Genomic DNA, 17435 nt, shown 5'->3' on the forward strand with positions numbered 1-17435 from the left:
CTTAATTTTAAACAGTAATTTGTTGGTCCTCTGGGGGATTTAGTTAAAAAGCTCATTATTCTTTTATAATTTTAACTCCTCCCTCCCTTCACCTTTTTCCTATCCCCCATTCCTTACTCTCCCCTTCCTCCCTACCTCACCTCCAGTCCTTCCACTCTCCATCCACTTCCCTTCCCCGCAAATCTCACTCTCCTCTCTCTTTTCCACCTTCCTTTTTCTCTTGCCTCCCTTCAGGTTAAAATTCCCCCCATGTCAACATTCAAGATTAGATTGGACAGTTGGATAAAGGGAAAATGGATAAAGGGAAATGGGAACAGAGCAGGTAAATGTGATTAGGACTATTTGCTCGCGTAAATGGTAAAGAGAGGGAGAGAGAGTTGCGGAGGAGGGATAAAGGAATGAAGAGTGGTGGTGGGGGGGGGGAACGAGGAGTACGGCAGATAGATGGAAGGGGATAAGAGGGGATGGTGGATTGAGGAGAAGAGATGGAAGGGGGAAGAGTGGGCGGGTGGAGAAGGGAGGAGAGTGAAGATGGCAGAGGGATGGGTTGGGAAAGTTAGCAGGGAGGCAAGAGAAAAAGGAAGGTGGAAAAGGGAAAGGAGAGTGAAATTTGAGGGGAAGGGAAGAGGATGGAGAGTGGAAGGACGGGGGGAAGTAAGGAATGGGGAATAGGAAAAAGGTGAAGGGAGGGAGGAGTTAAATTTATAGAAGAATAATGAGCTTTTTAACTAAATCCCCCAGAGAGCCAACAAATTCATGTTTTAGATTATGTACTAAATTCCACTCAAAGCCAGAGGGCGAGGAAATTTAAATTGAATACTATTACTCACTCACTCACTCACACAATCGTGATCCCAATAAGCAGCTACAGACTGACAGGAAGCCTGCAAGTGGGCCAGCAATGAATGTCATAGAGGGCAGAAAGTTAATTTTTTTGAAGAAAATTTGTACCTTACAAACCTAAAGAGGCTTTTGGGATGAGGGAGCAAGATAGCTTGAGGAATGAAAAATGAAGGTTTTTAACCATAAAAATAGTGGAGACCGTTGGAGGGAGGAACAGGACACTGGAAACCCATGGATTTTCCTTAGAAAATTAAAGGGTTAAATATGTGTGTAAAAAGAGCTTCAAGGCTTTTATAAACTGCAATTACAGATATACTTTACAATTTAAATATATTAAATAAATGTCCTTTAATATTTTGGAAACACAAATCTGGTGCTGTAATCCTTATTTCTATCTTGACAAAATGAAAACAATCGTACTCAATCTGCTTTAACTGCCAAGGTTGGTTAAAGTCATTTTGTGCTGTAGCAGCAGTTCCAATGTGACAGGAGGACTATCTAAGCATCACTGATGCTTTGTTAGATATCCCATCAAGATTTGTTTAGAAGGTCATATTTCCTTACACATTTAGAATGTGAAGCATTTAGATTAGATGTGACATTGTGGCTGTGCAATTGTTAAAGTTTTAGATCTGATGTAAGTGCTAGGATTACTTTCATGCATTTCTGACATGATTTTGCTGTAATGAAGTTAGAAATAGAACAGGTAACTTTAATGGTAATAGACAACATGCACAACTTGCCATCATAGTGTGCCAAAGATCTGTTACCAAGCTCTATGAAATTTCATACGAACCAGTATATCTAAAGATGTTATAAAACTGAGTAATGCATGCTTGTACACAGCTGACCACTGTAGCCAGTTAATTCCCCACCATACATATTGGCGCAAAAAGTTCTGTAACCTGGTCAACGAACGCCGCCCACCGTCAGTTGGACTTTCCCTTGCCCGTTTAATTTCCATTATATTTTGCATGGCAAGTTGATAGAAGTGTGAAATGGAACCGACATGGTATCCTCTACAGGGCATCTGATATCTGAGTGAACAGGGCAAGCAACTGTATATCTTCTTAACCAATCAGATTGAAGGATTCTGAAATTAACAGCACAGGGTCTAAACAAGGAAGTGTAATTTAGAATGGTGAATTCAATATTAAATCAGGTACAGAAAGATAAATAAAGAGAGTGAAAGAAAGATTGGATTAAGAGAGAAAAAAGAAAAAGTAAAATAAAAATTCCAACAACAATTAAAACCTGAAGGAATGAGACTCCACACTTATAATAGTTAATTTTTGGTGCCAGAGAGGTTGACTGGCAATAATTAACAATTATCACACTGTTAAAACGGTACTTAGTCTGAAATAGACAAGCCCTAACTTTCTGTGGTGAGTTTACTTTGTATCTACAGTGCAAATAGAGGAACTTTACACTGCTCAAAGCATTTGAAGGGGGAGCCAGACACCAAGATGCCATTTTCACAAAGCCAAAGGAGGAGCGGCGCATCTCTGACAACAACTTCTCGATTTCCGCATTTAATCGCGCATCTGCAGTCGCCTGAAGTTGCTGTGGCATTTGCACTTAAATAAGCGAGAGCGCTATTACCCTCGCCGTTATTTTGACTGCAATTTTTGGACAATTGAGATGAGCAAGTGCTTCTACCTGCAAACACAACAATGTTTTGTAGAAGAAATGTAAATAAGATTTTTTTTTATGAATGACGCAATATTATCATGAGAGCACAATACGGAAAGATTCAAGGAATAAAATATAATGAAGTGATTAAGTAAAATATTGGTTTTAGGAACATTTTATAAAGCATCAAGCTAATAGAAGTAGGATTATGTATTTAGTAATTATTATTGTACTGAATTACATGGCATAACCCGAGTGGTTAGGAGCTGGAATGCGCTGCCTGAGAGGGTGGTGGAGGCAGATTCAATTGTGGCTTTCAAAAGAAAATTTGATAAGTACCTGAAGGAAAAAAATTTGCAGGGCTACGGGGAAAGGACGGGGGAGTGGGACTGGTTGAAATGCTCTTGCAGAGAGCCGGCACGGGCCGAATGGCCTCCTCCTGTGCTGTAACCAATGTATAATGGGAAATTCAAATCTACAATGCCATTATGACAGACTCTGTCACCATAAACTGTGATTATATTTGTTTGTGTCTCTTATTGAATCTCATTACTATTTACAGCTTTAATAAATTAACAAAGTGAGTTAATTTTCTGCTTAATGCACTGAGACTGGGTTAAATTAGAGATTTTTTCTCCCATTTTTAGTGAATTTGCAGACGTGTTTGACTTTATTCAGTACACAATAAATATTAGAATAACTAAATATTGCCAATTCCATCAACAAAAATCATGCACATTATTTAACCATATATTTAATGCAGGGGATGCACAAAATGACGTATGTATTTATCATGATGTCCCTTGAATTAAACATACGGCAACTTAGGTAATACTTTTTTACCTTTTTTGTGCTCATTCAGGTGAAGGATATTAGTGCTGGGGACTGGAAAACTTCCCATTTCAGTAACTCAGTGCCAGCTGCAAGGATAGTTAGGTGTAGGATGCAACTTGCACTCTGCCCTAACAATGTGTCTGAGCTTCAACCAAGCATCCTGGTTGTGATTGCACCAGTGTGACATCTTGTAGCGTCTATGGGCAAGAGTGCCAATTTTATGCTGTGGATTCAGATTACACAAATCTTTTTTAAGTACGACCTTTACAACCCACAGAGACTTTCATCCTATTATGAGAGTAAGCTTGCAGGGAACATAAAAACTGACTGTAAAAGCTTCTATAGATATGAGAAAAAGATTGGTGAAGTCAAGCGTAGGTCCCTTGCAGTCAGAATCAGGGGAATTTATAATGGGGAACAAAGAAATGGAGGACCAATTAAATACATACTTTGGTTCTGTCCTCCTTCACAAAGGAGGACACAAATAACCTCCCAGAGATGTCGGGGAACATAGGGTCTAATGAGAGGGAGGAATTGAATGAAATCAGTATTTGTAGGGAAATTGACGGGATTGAAGGCCGATAAATCCCCAGGGCCTGATAATCTACATCCTAGGGTACTTAAGGAAGTGACCCTAGAAATAGTACATGCATTGCTGGTCATCTTCCAAAATTCTACAGACTCTGGAACAGTTCCCATGGATTGGAGGATAGCTAATGTAACCCCGCTATTTAAGAAGGGTGGTAGAGAGAAAACGGGGAATTATAGACCGGTAAGCCTGACATCGGTAGTGGGGAAAGTGCTAGAGTCCATTATAAAAGATGTAATAGCAGAGCACTTGGAAAACAGTGACAGGATCGGACAGGTCAACATGGATTTACAAAAGGTAAATCATGCTTGACTAATCTACTGATATTTTTTGAAGATGTAACTGGTCGAATAGATAAGGGAGAACCAATGATCTAGACGAGGGAACTAGATGTAATATCCAAATTTGCAGACGACACAAAGCTGGGTGGGCGTGTGTGCTGTGAGGGGGATGCAGAGAAACTCCAGTATGATTTGAACAGGTTGGGTGATTGGGCAGATGCAGTATAATGTGGATAAATGTGAGGTTATCCACTTCGGTGGCAAAAACAGGAAGACAGATTATTATCTGAATGGCAATAGATTGGGAAAAGGGGAAGTGTAACGAGACCTGGGTGTCCTTGTGCACAAGTCGCTGAAGGTAAGCATGCAGGTGCAGCAGGTGGTTAAGAAGGCAAATGGTATGTTGGCCTTCATAGCGAGAGGATTCGAGTACAGGAGCAAGGATGTCTTGCTGCACTTGTACAGGGCCTTGGTGAGACCACACCTTGAGTATTGTGTGCAGTTTTGGTCGCCTTATCTGAGGAAGGATGTTCTTGCCACGGAGGGAGTACAGCGAAGATTCACCAGACTGATACCTGGGATGGCAGGAATGACGTATGAGGAGAGATTGGGTCGATTAGGCTTATATTCGCTGGAGTCTAGAAGAATGAGAGGGAATCTCATTGAAACTTATAAAATTCTAACAAGACTAGACAGACTAGATGTAGGAAGGATGTTCCCGATGGCGGGGGAGTCCAGAACCAGGGGTCACAGTCTAAGGATAAGGGGTAAGCCATTTAGGACTGAGATAAGGAGGAATTTCTTCACCCAGAGAGTGGTGAACCTGTGGAATTCTCTACCACACAAGGCAGTTGAGGTCAATTCATTAATTAAATATATTCAAGAAGGAGTTAGATATATTTCTTAAGGCTAAAGGGATATGGGGAGAAAGCAGGGACAGGGTACTGAATTTGGATGATCAGCCATGATCTCATTAAATGGCGGAGTAGGCTCGAGGGGCTGAATGGCCTACTCCTGCTCCTATCTTCTATGTTTAGGCTAGGCTTGAACCCAGATCCCAGAGGTGAAAGGCCAGTTTTTTTTTTAAACAGCCCTTTATATATAAGTTTTATGCAGAACTCATGAGTATGTTTGACATCTACTTTGGCAATTATCCTAAATTAGATTTAGGTACTTGGTTAGAATTGAATGAAGGAGTTCTGAATGAACAGAAAATGCATCCAACAACACAAGCTGCAATTGGAAGAAATTTCAATTTTTTACCCACATCAATTGAAATGATTAACTGGTTTTAAATAAACATTGCTTTAAAGCTGGTGGTTCTATTTCCTGAATGCTTTTTGTGTGAACAGTTAATAGCAGATTCCTTGACTCATATTCTATCAGACTCGGTCGTCCTGGCGTTGACTGCTACTGCCAACATGATAGTGGGGCAGCTGTGCTGCAGCTTCAGTTCCTGATCAATGAGGTAAGCTAATAATACTCAGTTGCCCGATTTCGGATAAATACAGAGAATCATTGACATATAATGGCATACATTTAAAAGATTCTGTGTAACTTAGATGGCTTATGTGCAGAGATCATGGCCTGAATATTCTGATTGGCCATGCTGGTAGACATGCAGTAGGATGGAAAAATCCATCGCTTTTCATCCTGGCCGGATTTGCAAGATCAGCTCATCCAAATAATTTTGGCAGGCTCCTTGACCACCCCAGAAGCCCACCTGAGAACAGTTAGAGAATGGCTATGGCAGGCCTTGGGCATCATAAATTTACAGTCGATCTTCCCCACCCATATACACAACATGCTTTTTTTCTGTTACTGTTTTCCTACCTTCCTTTAGTTCTCCCTTCTCCATGCATCTTTTGTATCTGTCCTCTTCAGTGGAGAACATCTTCACAAAGCCTTTTTAAAGCAGAGTAATCTACATCACAAAGTCCTCACAGTGACCATCATTAACTGTATAGCTCTGTGATTGTCATGAGTCACTGCAGTGTAAATGGTCACCATTCTTATTTCCTTTGCATGTAATTTCAAATGTTTCACTGATAAATTTCTCCACCTGCACCCTAATTAAAATCACTGATACTTAGCACAATAGTTTTATGAAAATCTAAGTGCCTTTAATTTGGGATTATAAGAACATATGAAATAGGAGCAGGAGTAGGCCATTCGGCTCTTCGAACCTGCTCTGCCATTCAGTAAGATCATGGCTGATCTTCTACCTCAACTCCACCTTCCCACACTATCTCTTGATTCCCTTAATATCCAAAAATCTATCAATCTCTGTCTTGAATATACTCAATGACTGAGCCTCCACAGCAGCAGATGGTAATTAGCAGTTACGGCCACATCAGGGAAAAATAGTAAAAAGTTAAAATTAAAGGTGCTATGTATGAATGCACAAAGCATTCGTAACAAGATAGATGAATTAATGGCACAGATAGAGATAAATAGGTTTGATCTTGTAGCCATTATTGAGACACGGTTGCAGGGTGTCCAAAGTTAGGAACTAAATATTCTGGGGTACTTGACTTGTAGAAAAGATACGTAAAATGGAAAAGGAGGTTGGGTAGCCTTGATAATAAAGGATGAGATAATGGCAGTAGTGTGGTAGGGCCTTAGCCTAGAAAATCAGGATGTAGAATCAGTATGGGTGGAGCTAAGAAATAACAAAGGGCAGAAAACACTGGTGGGAGTAGTTTATAGGCCCCCGAACAGTAATGATAGTGTTGGACAGAGTATAAATCAGCAAATTAGAGGAGCATGTAAAAAGGGTAATGCAATAATCCTGGGGGACTTTAATCTTCACATAGACTGGGCAATCCAAATTGGCAAAAGTAGCTTGGAGGATGAGTTCATGGAATGCATTCATGACAGTTTTCTAGAAAAATATGTTGAGGAACCAACTAAGGAACAGGCTGTTTAGAATCTAGTATTGTGTAATGAGACAGGGTTAATTAGTAATTTTATAGTAAAGGATCCTCTGGGGAAGAGTGATCATAATATGATGGCATTTCATATTAGTCCGAAACTAGGGTCTTAAATTTAAACAAAGCCCAATACGGAAGTATGAGAGGCGAGTTAGCTAATGTAGATTGGGAAATTAGATTAAAAGATATGATGGTAGATAAGTAATGGCAAACATTTAAAGAAATAATTCATAATTCTCAATGAATATACATTTCCTTGAGGAAAACAAATCCACTAGAAAAGTGGTACAACCGTGGCTAACTAGAGAAGTTAAGAGTTGTATTGGATTAAAAGAACAGGCTTACAATGTTGCCAAAAAGAGGAGTACGCCTGAAGATTGGGAGAGTTTCAAAATCAGCAAAGGTTGACCAAGAAAGTGATAAAGAGGGAGAAAATAGAATGAGAGTAAACAAGCAAGACATATAAAAACTGATTGTAAAGGCTTTTACAAGTATGCACAAATGGAGATTAGCAAAAGTAAATGTGGGTCCTTTAGAGGCAGAGACAGGAGAATTTATAATGGAGAATAAGGAAATGGCAGACGTTAAACAAATATTTTGTATCTGTCTTCACAGTAGAAGACACAAAGAACATTTCAGAAAGTGTGGGGAACCAAAGATCTAATGAGAGTGAGGAACTTAAAGAAATTAATATTAGTAGAGAGAAAGTACTGGAGAAATTAATGGGACTAAAAGCTGACAAATCCCCATGATCTGATGGCCCATATTCTAGGCATTTAAAAGAGGTGGCTGCAGAGATTGTGGAATGCCCTGGTTTTGACCTTCTAGAATTCCCTAGATTCAAGAACGATTTCCGCAGATTGGAAGGTAGAAAATGTAACCCTGCTGTTCAAGAAAGGAAGGAGAGTGAAAACAGGGAACTATCGGCCAGTTAGCCTGACCTCAGTAGCAGGGAAAATGCTAGAATCTATTATTAACGATGTGGTAATAGGGCATTTGGAAAATCACAGTATGATTTGGCAGAGTCAGCATGGTTTTATGAAAGGGAAATAGTGTTTGACAAATCTATTAGTGTTTTTTGAGGATGTAACTAGCAGGAAAGATAAGGGGGAACCAGTGGATGTAGTATATTTGGATTTTCAAAAGGAATTTGATACGCTGCCACACAATAGGTTGTTACACAAGCTAGGTCTCATGGGATTGGGGATAATGTAGTAGCATGGATTGAGGATAGGTTAATGGACAAAAAACAGAGAGTAGGATAAATGGGTCATTTTCAAGATGGCAGGGTGTAACTAGTGGAGTGCCACGAGGATCAGTTCTTGGGCCTCAGACATTTACAATCTATATCAATGACTTAGATGAGGGGACCGAGTGTAATTTATCCAGGTTTGCTGACGTTACAAAGCTAGATGAGAAAGTAATCTGAAGAGGACGTAAAGAGGCTGCAAAGGGATATAGACCGGTTAAGTCATTGTGCAAGAAGGTGACAGATGGAGTATAATGTGGGGAAGTGTAAAATTATCAACTTTGGTAGAAAGAATAGAAAAGGAGAATATTTTTTAAAAGGTGAGAGACTTACTAAATTTTGGGATTCAGAGGGATTTGGGTGCCCTTGTACATGAATCACAAAGTTAACATGCAGGTACAGCAAGCAATTAGGAAGGCTAATGGTATGTTAGACTTCATTGCAAGGAGGTTGCAGTGTAAGAGTAAGGAGGTCTTGCTGCAATTATATAGGGCTTTGGTGTGACCACACCTGGAGTACTGTGTATAGTTTTGGTCTCCTTACCTAAGGAAGGATATACTTGTCTTAGAGAGGATGCAATGAAGGTTCTATAGATTAATTCCTGGGATGAGAGGACTGTCCTAAGAGGAGAGATTGAGTAGAATGGGCCTATATTCTCTGGCGTTTAGAAGAATAAAAGGTGATCTCATTGAAACGTATAAAATTCTTAGAGTGCTTGACAGTGTAGATTGCTGAAAGGCTGTTTCTCTGGCTGGAGAGCCTAGCACAAGGGGTCATAGTCTCTAGGTTGACAATTTAGGACTGAGATGAGAAATTTCTTCAGAGGGTTGTGAATCTTTGGCATTCTCTATCCCAGTCATTGAGTATAATCAAGACTGAGATCAATAGATTTTTGGGCACTAAGAGAATCAAGGGATATGGGGATCGGGCGGAAAGTGGAGTTGATGTAAAATTTCAGCCATGATCTTATTGAATGGTGGAGCAGTCTTGGGGGGGGGGGTCATATGACCTATCCCTGCTCCTAGTTCTTATGTTCTTGTGTAAAAGCCCTTGTTCTTAAAATAAATATAGGGGATCGTTTTAAAAATTACTTTGGAAAGTGATGCGACTATTGTGGTTATTATGATGTTCCAACATATTTTGTGCTGATTAGGGGACACGAAAATTATTAAAGCACTTTGTTTTGTCTTGTCACTGTAAAGCATTACATTTAGCCCATCTAACTCGTTGCATTGTCTAGGCTCTATTCCATTTTTTTGTCTTTTTTAACCCCAAAATCATACCCCTCTAAACTATATGTTGAACAAAGAATCAATTTTAATTCCCTTTGAAAGTTTCAATTGGTTAATTACCCACTGCACTGGGTAGAAAACTACAACACACATCATTAAATCTGTATGAAGAAGTTATTCACTTAGGGAATTTGTGGTTACATTACTTTATAATCATGTTCTCTGGTTCTTCTATTTTCTTTGCTCAAAAAATTCAGATTATCAATGCTTTTTTGTTACTCTTTCCCTCCCCACCCCCCCCCCCCCCCCGCCCAAATTTGCTCCTTCTGCCTTGAAGACATTGGCCTAGAAATTCAGCTGTTCAGCGCCCGTGTTTCAGGCACTAACTGGCCTACTAAGCTCTCAATATGACCGGCAGGGAGCAAGCGAGAAGTGTACTGCCCACCATATTGGTAAAGGTAGATGTGTTGGCGACAGTTAAAGCCCAGAATAATTAATTCAGATTAGGGTCCTGCACGTCTTTCAGCACCCGTTTTCCATTTTCAAACGTCCCAGCGCTTCACTCGTCATGTGCTGACCCCCACAACACAACGTGCGCTAACTGGCAGGAAGGCCCTCTCACTAGTGCTATTTAAAGGGATCATGTAGAACTTACAGTTTAGTTGCTGGTTTCTCATTTCAGGCTGCTGGTTGTGTTCTGGATGTTTTTAAATGTATTTTATGAATATGGAAAGTTCACTTTGTCTACACAAAGAAAGATTTTGCTACATTGTTGTTTGCTCCAGCAATAGTTTGGGTGCAGACATGGGTGGTCTCATAGGGCTGTCTTCAGGGCTGGAGAACGAGGGGGAGCAGCAAGGAAAACACCAAAAAGGAAGAGAAGCTGTCAGAAGTGGGAGGAGAAAAGGGCACTGCGCAGGAGGCTATATCCATGGAGGAGCAATGTATGAGGTGCCTTTGCTTCACCAAGGAGGCTGTCACTGAGCTACGTCACCTGCTGCAGCCACATCATGGCCCACAACCTTTAAGTCATGGGCTCCTTTCAAGCTGCATCTGGTGATATCAGCAACATCTCACCGTTTGCAGTACACTGATGTATCAGGAAGGTCACTGAGGCTCTACACCATGAGGAACACCTACTTATCATTCTCTATGGCCAGAGTGAAGCAGGACGAAAGAGCACTAAGTTCTGCCAGCATTGGCAAGCTTCCCCAGGGTACAGGGTGCCATTGACTGCACACACATTGTCTTGCATACTCCCTATCACCAATCTGGCATCTTTATCAATCGAAAGGGATACTACTTCCTCAACGTACAGCTGGCTTATGACCACTGGCAGTGCATCGTGCAGGTCTGTGCCGCTATCCCAACAGCAGTCATGACTCTTTCATTCTGCGGCAGTCCTCTGCATTGCCTTTATTCCAATCGGGCCGCAAAGCTGCAGGCTGGAACCCGCATACAGCTGCAGAGAATGCATACAATGAGAGCCATTCTGCTACAAAGAACATTGTTAAGCAAACAATTGGGATGCTCAAGCAATGCTTCCGCTTCCTGGACCATTTTGGAGGAGCTTTGCAGTACATCCCTGAGTGGGGATGCTGATTTCTCAGCGTCTAATGCATGCTCCACAACTTGGCCATCATGAGGGACCAGCCTTTACCATCACCTGGGCAGCAACAAATGAAGGAGGAAGAGGAGGGTGAGAGGCAACGACCCCCAGAGCCCCTACCTGCCCAAGCTGTCAGAGATTATCACATCGAGGAGCGTGTCACATAAATCAACTTTTCCATTCCCCATTCCATCAACAGCCCCACAATCCTTACCACTTTTGTTACAACCACAATCCGATTGCTTTCCATTACTCTAGACTTATGGGTCTTGCCCTCAGTTCATTACAAAAACAAACACCAACACCAAATCCAGAACAAAACCCAAATTCATCAAACAAATATTCACAAATCATGTCACCATTGACAAAAAAAATCACTAATCACCCTTGTGTAATCCCTTAGTGTATGTCTTAAGTGCTCATTTTCTTATCCTCATGTTTCTGCAAAGTGTTGCCCCAGTGGTTTCATCTTGGGAGGTGGAAGGCTGCTGAACTTCCACTGAGGACACCTTAGATGGCCTTGTAGGATGACCTCAAGCGGCTCAGGGCCTAGAGGACCCCGTTGCAGACTGTAGCATCTTGGCATGGGCTGCAGTTGTCTGGGCCGGCTGGCTGTGTGGCACTAACAGAGGCACTGGTGGAGTATCCGGCGGTGAAGTAGACATGCTGTCATCCTGAGAGAAGACAGCCGGTACCTCTCCCATGGAGCGAAGGCCACTCTCCTGGGGTGGCACCTTAGCATTCCTAGGGCTCTGCGCGAGAACTAGGTGCAGGAGTGACTTGATGCCTTGGAAGCCCATTCAACAGCGGTCTCCAAAGCCTAGATAGCAGCCGTCTGAGCTTTCATGGTGGCAGCTTGTGCTGCAATGGAAACTGTAGGAACTGTCATAAGAGGCTCCATGATGGTGGGTTCCACTGTGGTGTTGATGGGCATATTGGACATAATTGTCACCATCATCTGCGTAAAGCCTTGAGCCAAGTTGGAGCTGGATCCCTCCATGCTCTGCGATATTTTGTACAAGCTCTTTGGCAGGCTGGCTAGTGTACCTAGCCTCTCCCGTTGTATGCCCATCAGCCTTTTCGGTAGGCTGGGCCCCTCAAAGTCAGCATCTGAGTCCGCTGCAGCAGAACAAGTATGCAACCTTGCCCTTTGGCGAGCTGGCACCTTTGGTGTCCTTTTCCTCCTGCCTTGCTCCTGCACACTAGTGTGCAGATACCTCCTCTAATCTAGTCTCTAAAGTCCACATGGTGTCAGTATCTGAGCTGGTGCTTACAAGTGACAGTGCATCTTTCAAAAGGCTGGACTCCTCTTCCTTGACTGGCTGAGGGTTGTAGACATTCTCAGCAACTGAAATGAAAGAGTGTGACAAGGATTAGCTTGTGGTGTGAAGAGAGAGAAAGAAGTGGGTGATGAAAGCATCTGAGGCTAGTCGTGCATAGTGCCTGCTGTTGTGTGCCACCTTCTCCAAGAAAGAAGGGAGTGTGTTAGTGAGAGTCTTGTGAAGTTTTGAGAGAATGTGGCTATCATGTTAGAATTGTTGACTGTGTGATGTGAGCTGTGGGTAAGTGAGTGTTGTAATAGTAGTGAGTGTGTGAGTATGAAGAGAAGGGAATGTAGTGAAGTGTGGTGCTTTGATTATAGGAGAGTGCAGGATATTGGGGGAAGGCAGTCTCGTGAGTGGTGTCAGTATTGTAATTAATTGTGCAACTGTGAGCAGGGAGTATGAGAGCAATCTTCTTACCTTAATAACTCTAGTTAGATCATTACATTTCTTATGGTATTGTAGCCATGTCCTAGGTACAGTACAATGCTTCTGGCATTGACATACACAGCAATTTTTTCCCCACTATCTGCTAATTAGATGCGTGGAGACCTTACTGCTCCCTGGCGGGGAGAGAGGATGTCCCTCCTCATCTCCAATGCCTGTACCAGGGTCCCCAACGCAGCTTGGGAAAACCTTGCTATCCATTCGCACCCTCCTTTAGCCATCTCTTAAGCAAGTTCTTCCTAGGTTTCTGCAGCTAGAATGCACCTCCCCTTTAAGAGGTGCTGGCTGCTTTTAAATGGCAGCATAGATGCACAATATCCAGCCAATGAGTTACACGGGTAGCGCTGGCTGCACGCTTGGATCATTAAAATCAGCAGGCAGCACAAATATTGCATGCGGTCTGCATACATATTAACTGGTGTGAGGCTTGCTCCTGTGCACCCAATTCTGGGCGTGACCAGATTTCTAGGCCATCATTATTTTTGACTATATAAACAACCGACGCTACCAAAACAGATTAACTGGTCAATCATCTTATTGCTATTTGTCATACCTTGATGTGTGTAATGTGGCTGCCATGTTTGTCTACACAGCAGCAGTGACTACACTTCAGAAGTAATTAATTGGCTATGAAATGTTTTGGCAGATCCTGATGATGTGAAAGACACTAGAAATGCAAGCTCTTTGTTCTTTCTGCTCTACATGTATTGTTTCTCAGTTGGAGTCTAAGCTAAGCTACAATAAGGAACCAGTAAATTTGACATTACTGCCACAGATACTGGAGGAAGGACAGAAGCTTGAAGTGCGATCATCCATTGTTGTTGCTACATACTTCAGGACTTCAACTAGAAAAGCCTGGTGCCACTGTCTTTCTGTGGCAAAAGGGTTATTTGGGGACCAGGTAGATGTGACCCTTGAGAATTGATGAAGCATCTGCAGACCTCCTGAGTTTATCCAGGGATTGCTCTGAAAGGGTCACTTTGCTGGGCAGAATGCCTAGTCAGCACCATGAGGTCACTTCTTCAGAATAAAGGAAGATTCATCCCAAAGATTAAACGCTCCTGACAGGATGGACAGTAGGGGGCCAAGAAGACTAATGTGTCAGCTTTACTTATTGTTCTAACCTTCAGTAGTGAATTTAAAATGTGTTGTGTCCGTGTATAATGAGACACAGACTGCAGTATACATGAGCTGTAAAAAATAGTTCCCTCCTTAAAGGTATATACATTACAATTCCTCCCCTTTTAGATTAACAGTACCATAACACTCATTTAACAATTAAATATCAAACTAATTACAATTAACACTTTTAACATGCAACATTAGCTGAAAATAGTCTATTTATATATTCAGTCTTTGGGGAGGCTTCCTGATCCTTTCTGGATAGCACCTTTCCTGAGTGTCTTGCTCTTGGTGCGGAGGCGATTCTGGCCCCCTGTCGTCGGTTGGTTCATCAGCTTCCGATGCTACTGTTTCTGGGGTAGATGCGACCTGTACGTCGGGTTCATCACCAGGTACATATGGGCGAGGCATGGGGTTGACTTGTTCCTGTGACTCTAGGATCTGGTCAGCATGGCGTCTCACGATGCTCTCCTCAACGTCCACTGTGTACATTAGTGGGCCCTGCCGTGTGCATATCGTTCCTGGCTGCCATTTTTCTGTTCGGTAGTCGCGGGCCAAGACTGGTTGCCCTACATTGAAGCTCCTTGTTGGCTTCTCGTGGATGTGCTGGAATTGCTTACTCTCAACATCTCTTCGTACGTTTGGTCTGAGCAAATCCAGGTGAGATCTTAACCTTCGGTTAAAGAACATCATGGCTGGGGCCTGGTTGGTGACTGCATGTGTCGCATTCCGGTAGGCGAACAGGAAATTGTCCACTTTGTGCTGCAGCGGAATGTTGTCATTGTACATAGCCTTTATTGCCTTCTTAAAGGTTTGTACGAACCTCTCAGCCAATCCATTTGTGGCTGGATGATATGGGGCGGATGTGTAATGCCTTACCCCATTCTTTTTCAAGAACCTCCGGAACTCTTCGGACACAAACTGTGGTCCGTTGTCGGAGCAAATCTGTTCTGGCAAGCCATTCCTGGCAAAAATGGTCCGTAGGACTGCAATAGTTTTCTCTGTGGTGGTGGAGGACATTTTGATGACCTCGGGCCATTTCGAGTGCGCATCCACGGCTATTAAAAACATTGAGTCCATGAATGGACCAGCAAAATCAATATGCACCCGTTGCCATGGAGATGAGGGCCACTCCCATGGGTGTAGAGGGGCCTGTGGTGGCGCATTTTGGACTTTCTGGCATCCTGAGCAGCTCTTGGTCAGGTCCTTGATTTGTTTATCGATTTCCGGCCACCACACATAAGCCCTGGCTAGGCTTTTCATTTTTACCCCTCCCAGATGACCCTCATGAAGCTCATTGAGCACTCTATCCCTTAACTTGGGTGGAATTACCACTCGGGATCCACACATCAAGGTCCCCCGGCACACTGACAGCTGTTCTCTCCTTGTCGAGAATGCTGGCAACAGTGAGTCGCCATGTGCTGGCCGTCCCTTCACCGTCAAATCATATACCCGAGACAGTGTCGGGTCATTTTGGGTTTCCTTTTCGATACAAGCGTTAGTTACCGGTAGGTATTCAACTATAGTCGAATGGAATATTTCGACAGGATCCACTGCTGGTGCTTCCTCCGCAGTAGGCAGTGGCAGGCGTGATAGCCCATCAGCATTTCCATGCTGTTTCGTGCCCTTATATTCAATCTCATAGTGATGCGCCCCTAGAAAAAGTGACCATCTTTGTAGTCGTTGCGCAGTCATCACCGGAACGCCCTTCTTCGGATTAAAAATGGAGACAAGAGGCTGGTGATCAGTCAGCAAGGTGAATTTCTGCCCGTGCAGATAGTGATTGAACTTTTTCACTCCCCACACTAGGCTGAGGGCCTCCCTGTCAATCTGGGCGTAGTTACGCTCGGCTGAGGTTAGTGATCGTGACGCAAAGGCTATTGGCCTCTCTGAGCCGTCCGAGAATTTGTGCGACAGCACCGCTCCAATGCCGCAGGGTGACGCATCACATGCCAACCGAATTGGTAATGCCGGGTTGTAATGGGCCAATATCTCTTTCGATGTGATTAGTGTTTTGCTCTTCTGGAAAGCTCATCTACATTCATCACTCCACTTCCATGGCACCCCAGTTTGCAGTAGGGTGTTCAGTGGGTGTAGTATTGTAGACAAATTTGGCAAGAACTTAAGGTAGTAGTTTACCAGCCCGAGGAACAACCTCAGTTGTGACACATTTTCCGGTGCTGGAGCCTTGACTACTGCCTCAATCTTCTCTGGGGACTTATGTAACCCCTCTTTATCGATAACGTGGCCACAATACGAGATCTGTTTTCTAAAAAACTCGCATTTGGGGCGGTTAGCTCGGAGCCCATATTCCTGCAATCTAGTGAGCACCTGCTCCAGGTTGGCAAGGTGATCACTGTCATTTTCGCCCGTGACCAGGATGTCGTCCAAATAACACTGGGTCCCTGGGATCCCTTTCAGGACTTGTCCCATTGCCCTCTGCCAAATAGCCGGAGCTGATGCTACCCCGAATACCAGCCGGTTGTATTGGTAGAGACCTTTATGGGTGTTGATTGTGAGGTATTTTTTTGATGCTTCTTCTACCTCCATTTGCAGATACGCCTAGGCCAGATCAATCTTAGTGAAGCGTTTCCCTCCAGATAGCGAGGCGAAAATATCTTCAATCCGCGGAAGTGGATATTGTACGGTGTGAAGGACCGGGTTCACTGTTACCTTAAAGTCCCCACGGATGCAAACCTTCCTTGGTTCCCCAGGCGTGCTGCTCAACGACTTTTTCATCACAGGGACGATGGGTGTAGCCCACTCGCTCCAGTCTACCTTGGACAGTACACCTGAACGTTCCAGACTCTCCAGCGTTTTCTTCAATTTTAATCGGCGCTGTCATGCCTTTTAGTGTTCCGAGTCCTTGCTGGAACACTTCTTTCGCGTCAGTTAGGATCTTTGACAGTCGCCCAGGTGTGACGTCGTCATCCTTTTTGTCAGCCACAGTCAGTGCCTGTATGGAATGCCAATCCAGTTGTATTTTCCGGATCCATTCACGTCCCAGTAATGGTGGTCCTCCATCTTGCAATACATACAGGTCTAGTTTTGGTGTTTCCTTACCGTTATATATAATGATCACCCTCATTTTTCCTTTGGGGTAGACTTTTTGCCCCGTGTACATCTTCAAAATAATTTTTGTGTCTCTCAAGGGTATGTGTGAGAATAGCCGCTCGTAGTCCCGTCGGTTTATGACTGTTAGGGCTGATCCTGTGTCCAATTCCATCTTTACCTGGACTCCTGCTATCTTGAGAGTGACCCAAATGGTTCGGTGATCCTCCGTTGTGATCACATTATGTCGTTTCAGACAACTTAGTGCCCTGCTTTCGGAGTCGTTATCAC

At 43.2% G+C, this 17435-nt stretch overlaps 1 protein-coding gene across 2 annotated transcripts in view; it reads left to right on the forward strand.

The window, feature by feature from the left end:
• The window catches only part of stxbp5l (syntaxin binding protein 5L), a 583450-nt gene that overhangs the window by 185804 nt on the left and 380211 nt on the right, over window positions 1-17435 (forward strand). For both annotated transcript variants that reach the window (XM_086006840.1, XM_086006841.1), the window contains exon 3: window positions 5566-5647. In XM_086006840.1, coding sequence (XP_085862966.1) covers window positions 5566-5647 — 82 coding nt within the window. The remainder of the gene's footprint in view (window positions 1-5565; window positions 5648-17435) is intronic.

The sequence above is a fragment of the Somniosus microcephalus genome, chromosome 14 (genome assembly GCF_052327205.1).
Source record: "Somniosus microcephalus isolate GS21.2 chromosome 14, FLI_Smic_1.0, whole genome shotgun sequence".
NCBI lineage: Eukaryota > Metazoa > Chordata > Chondrichthyes > Squaliformes > Somniosidae > Somniosus > Somniosus microcephalus.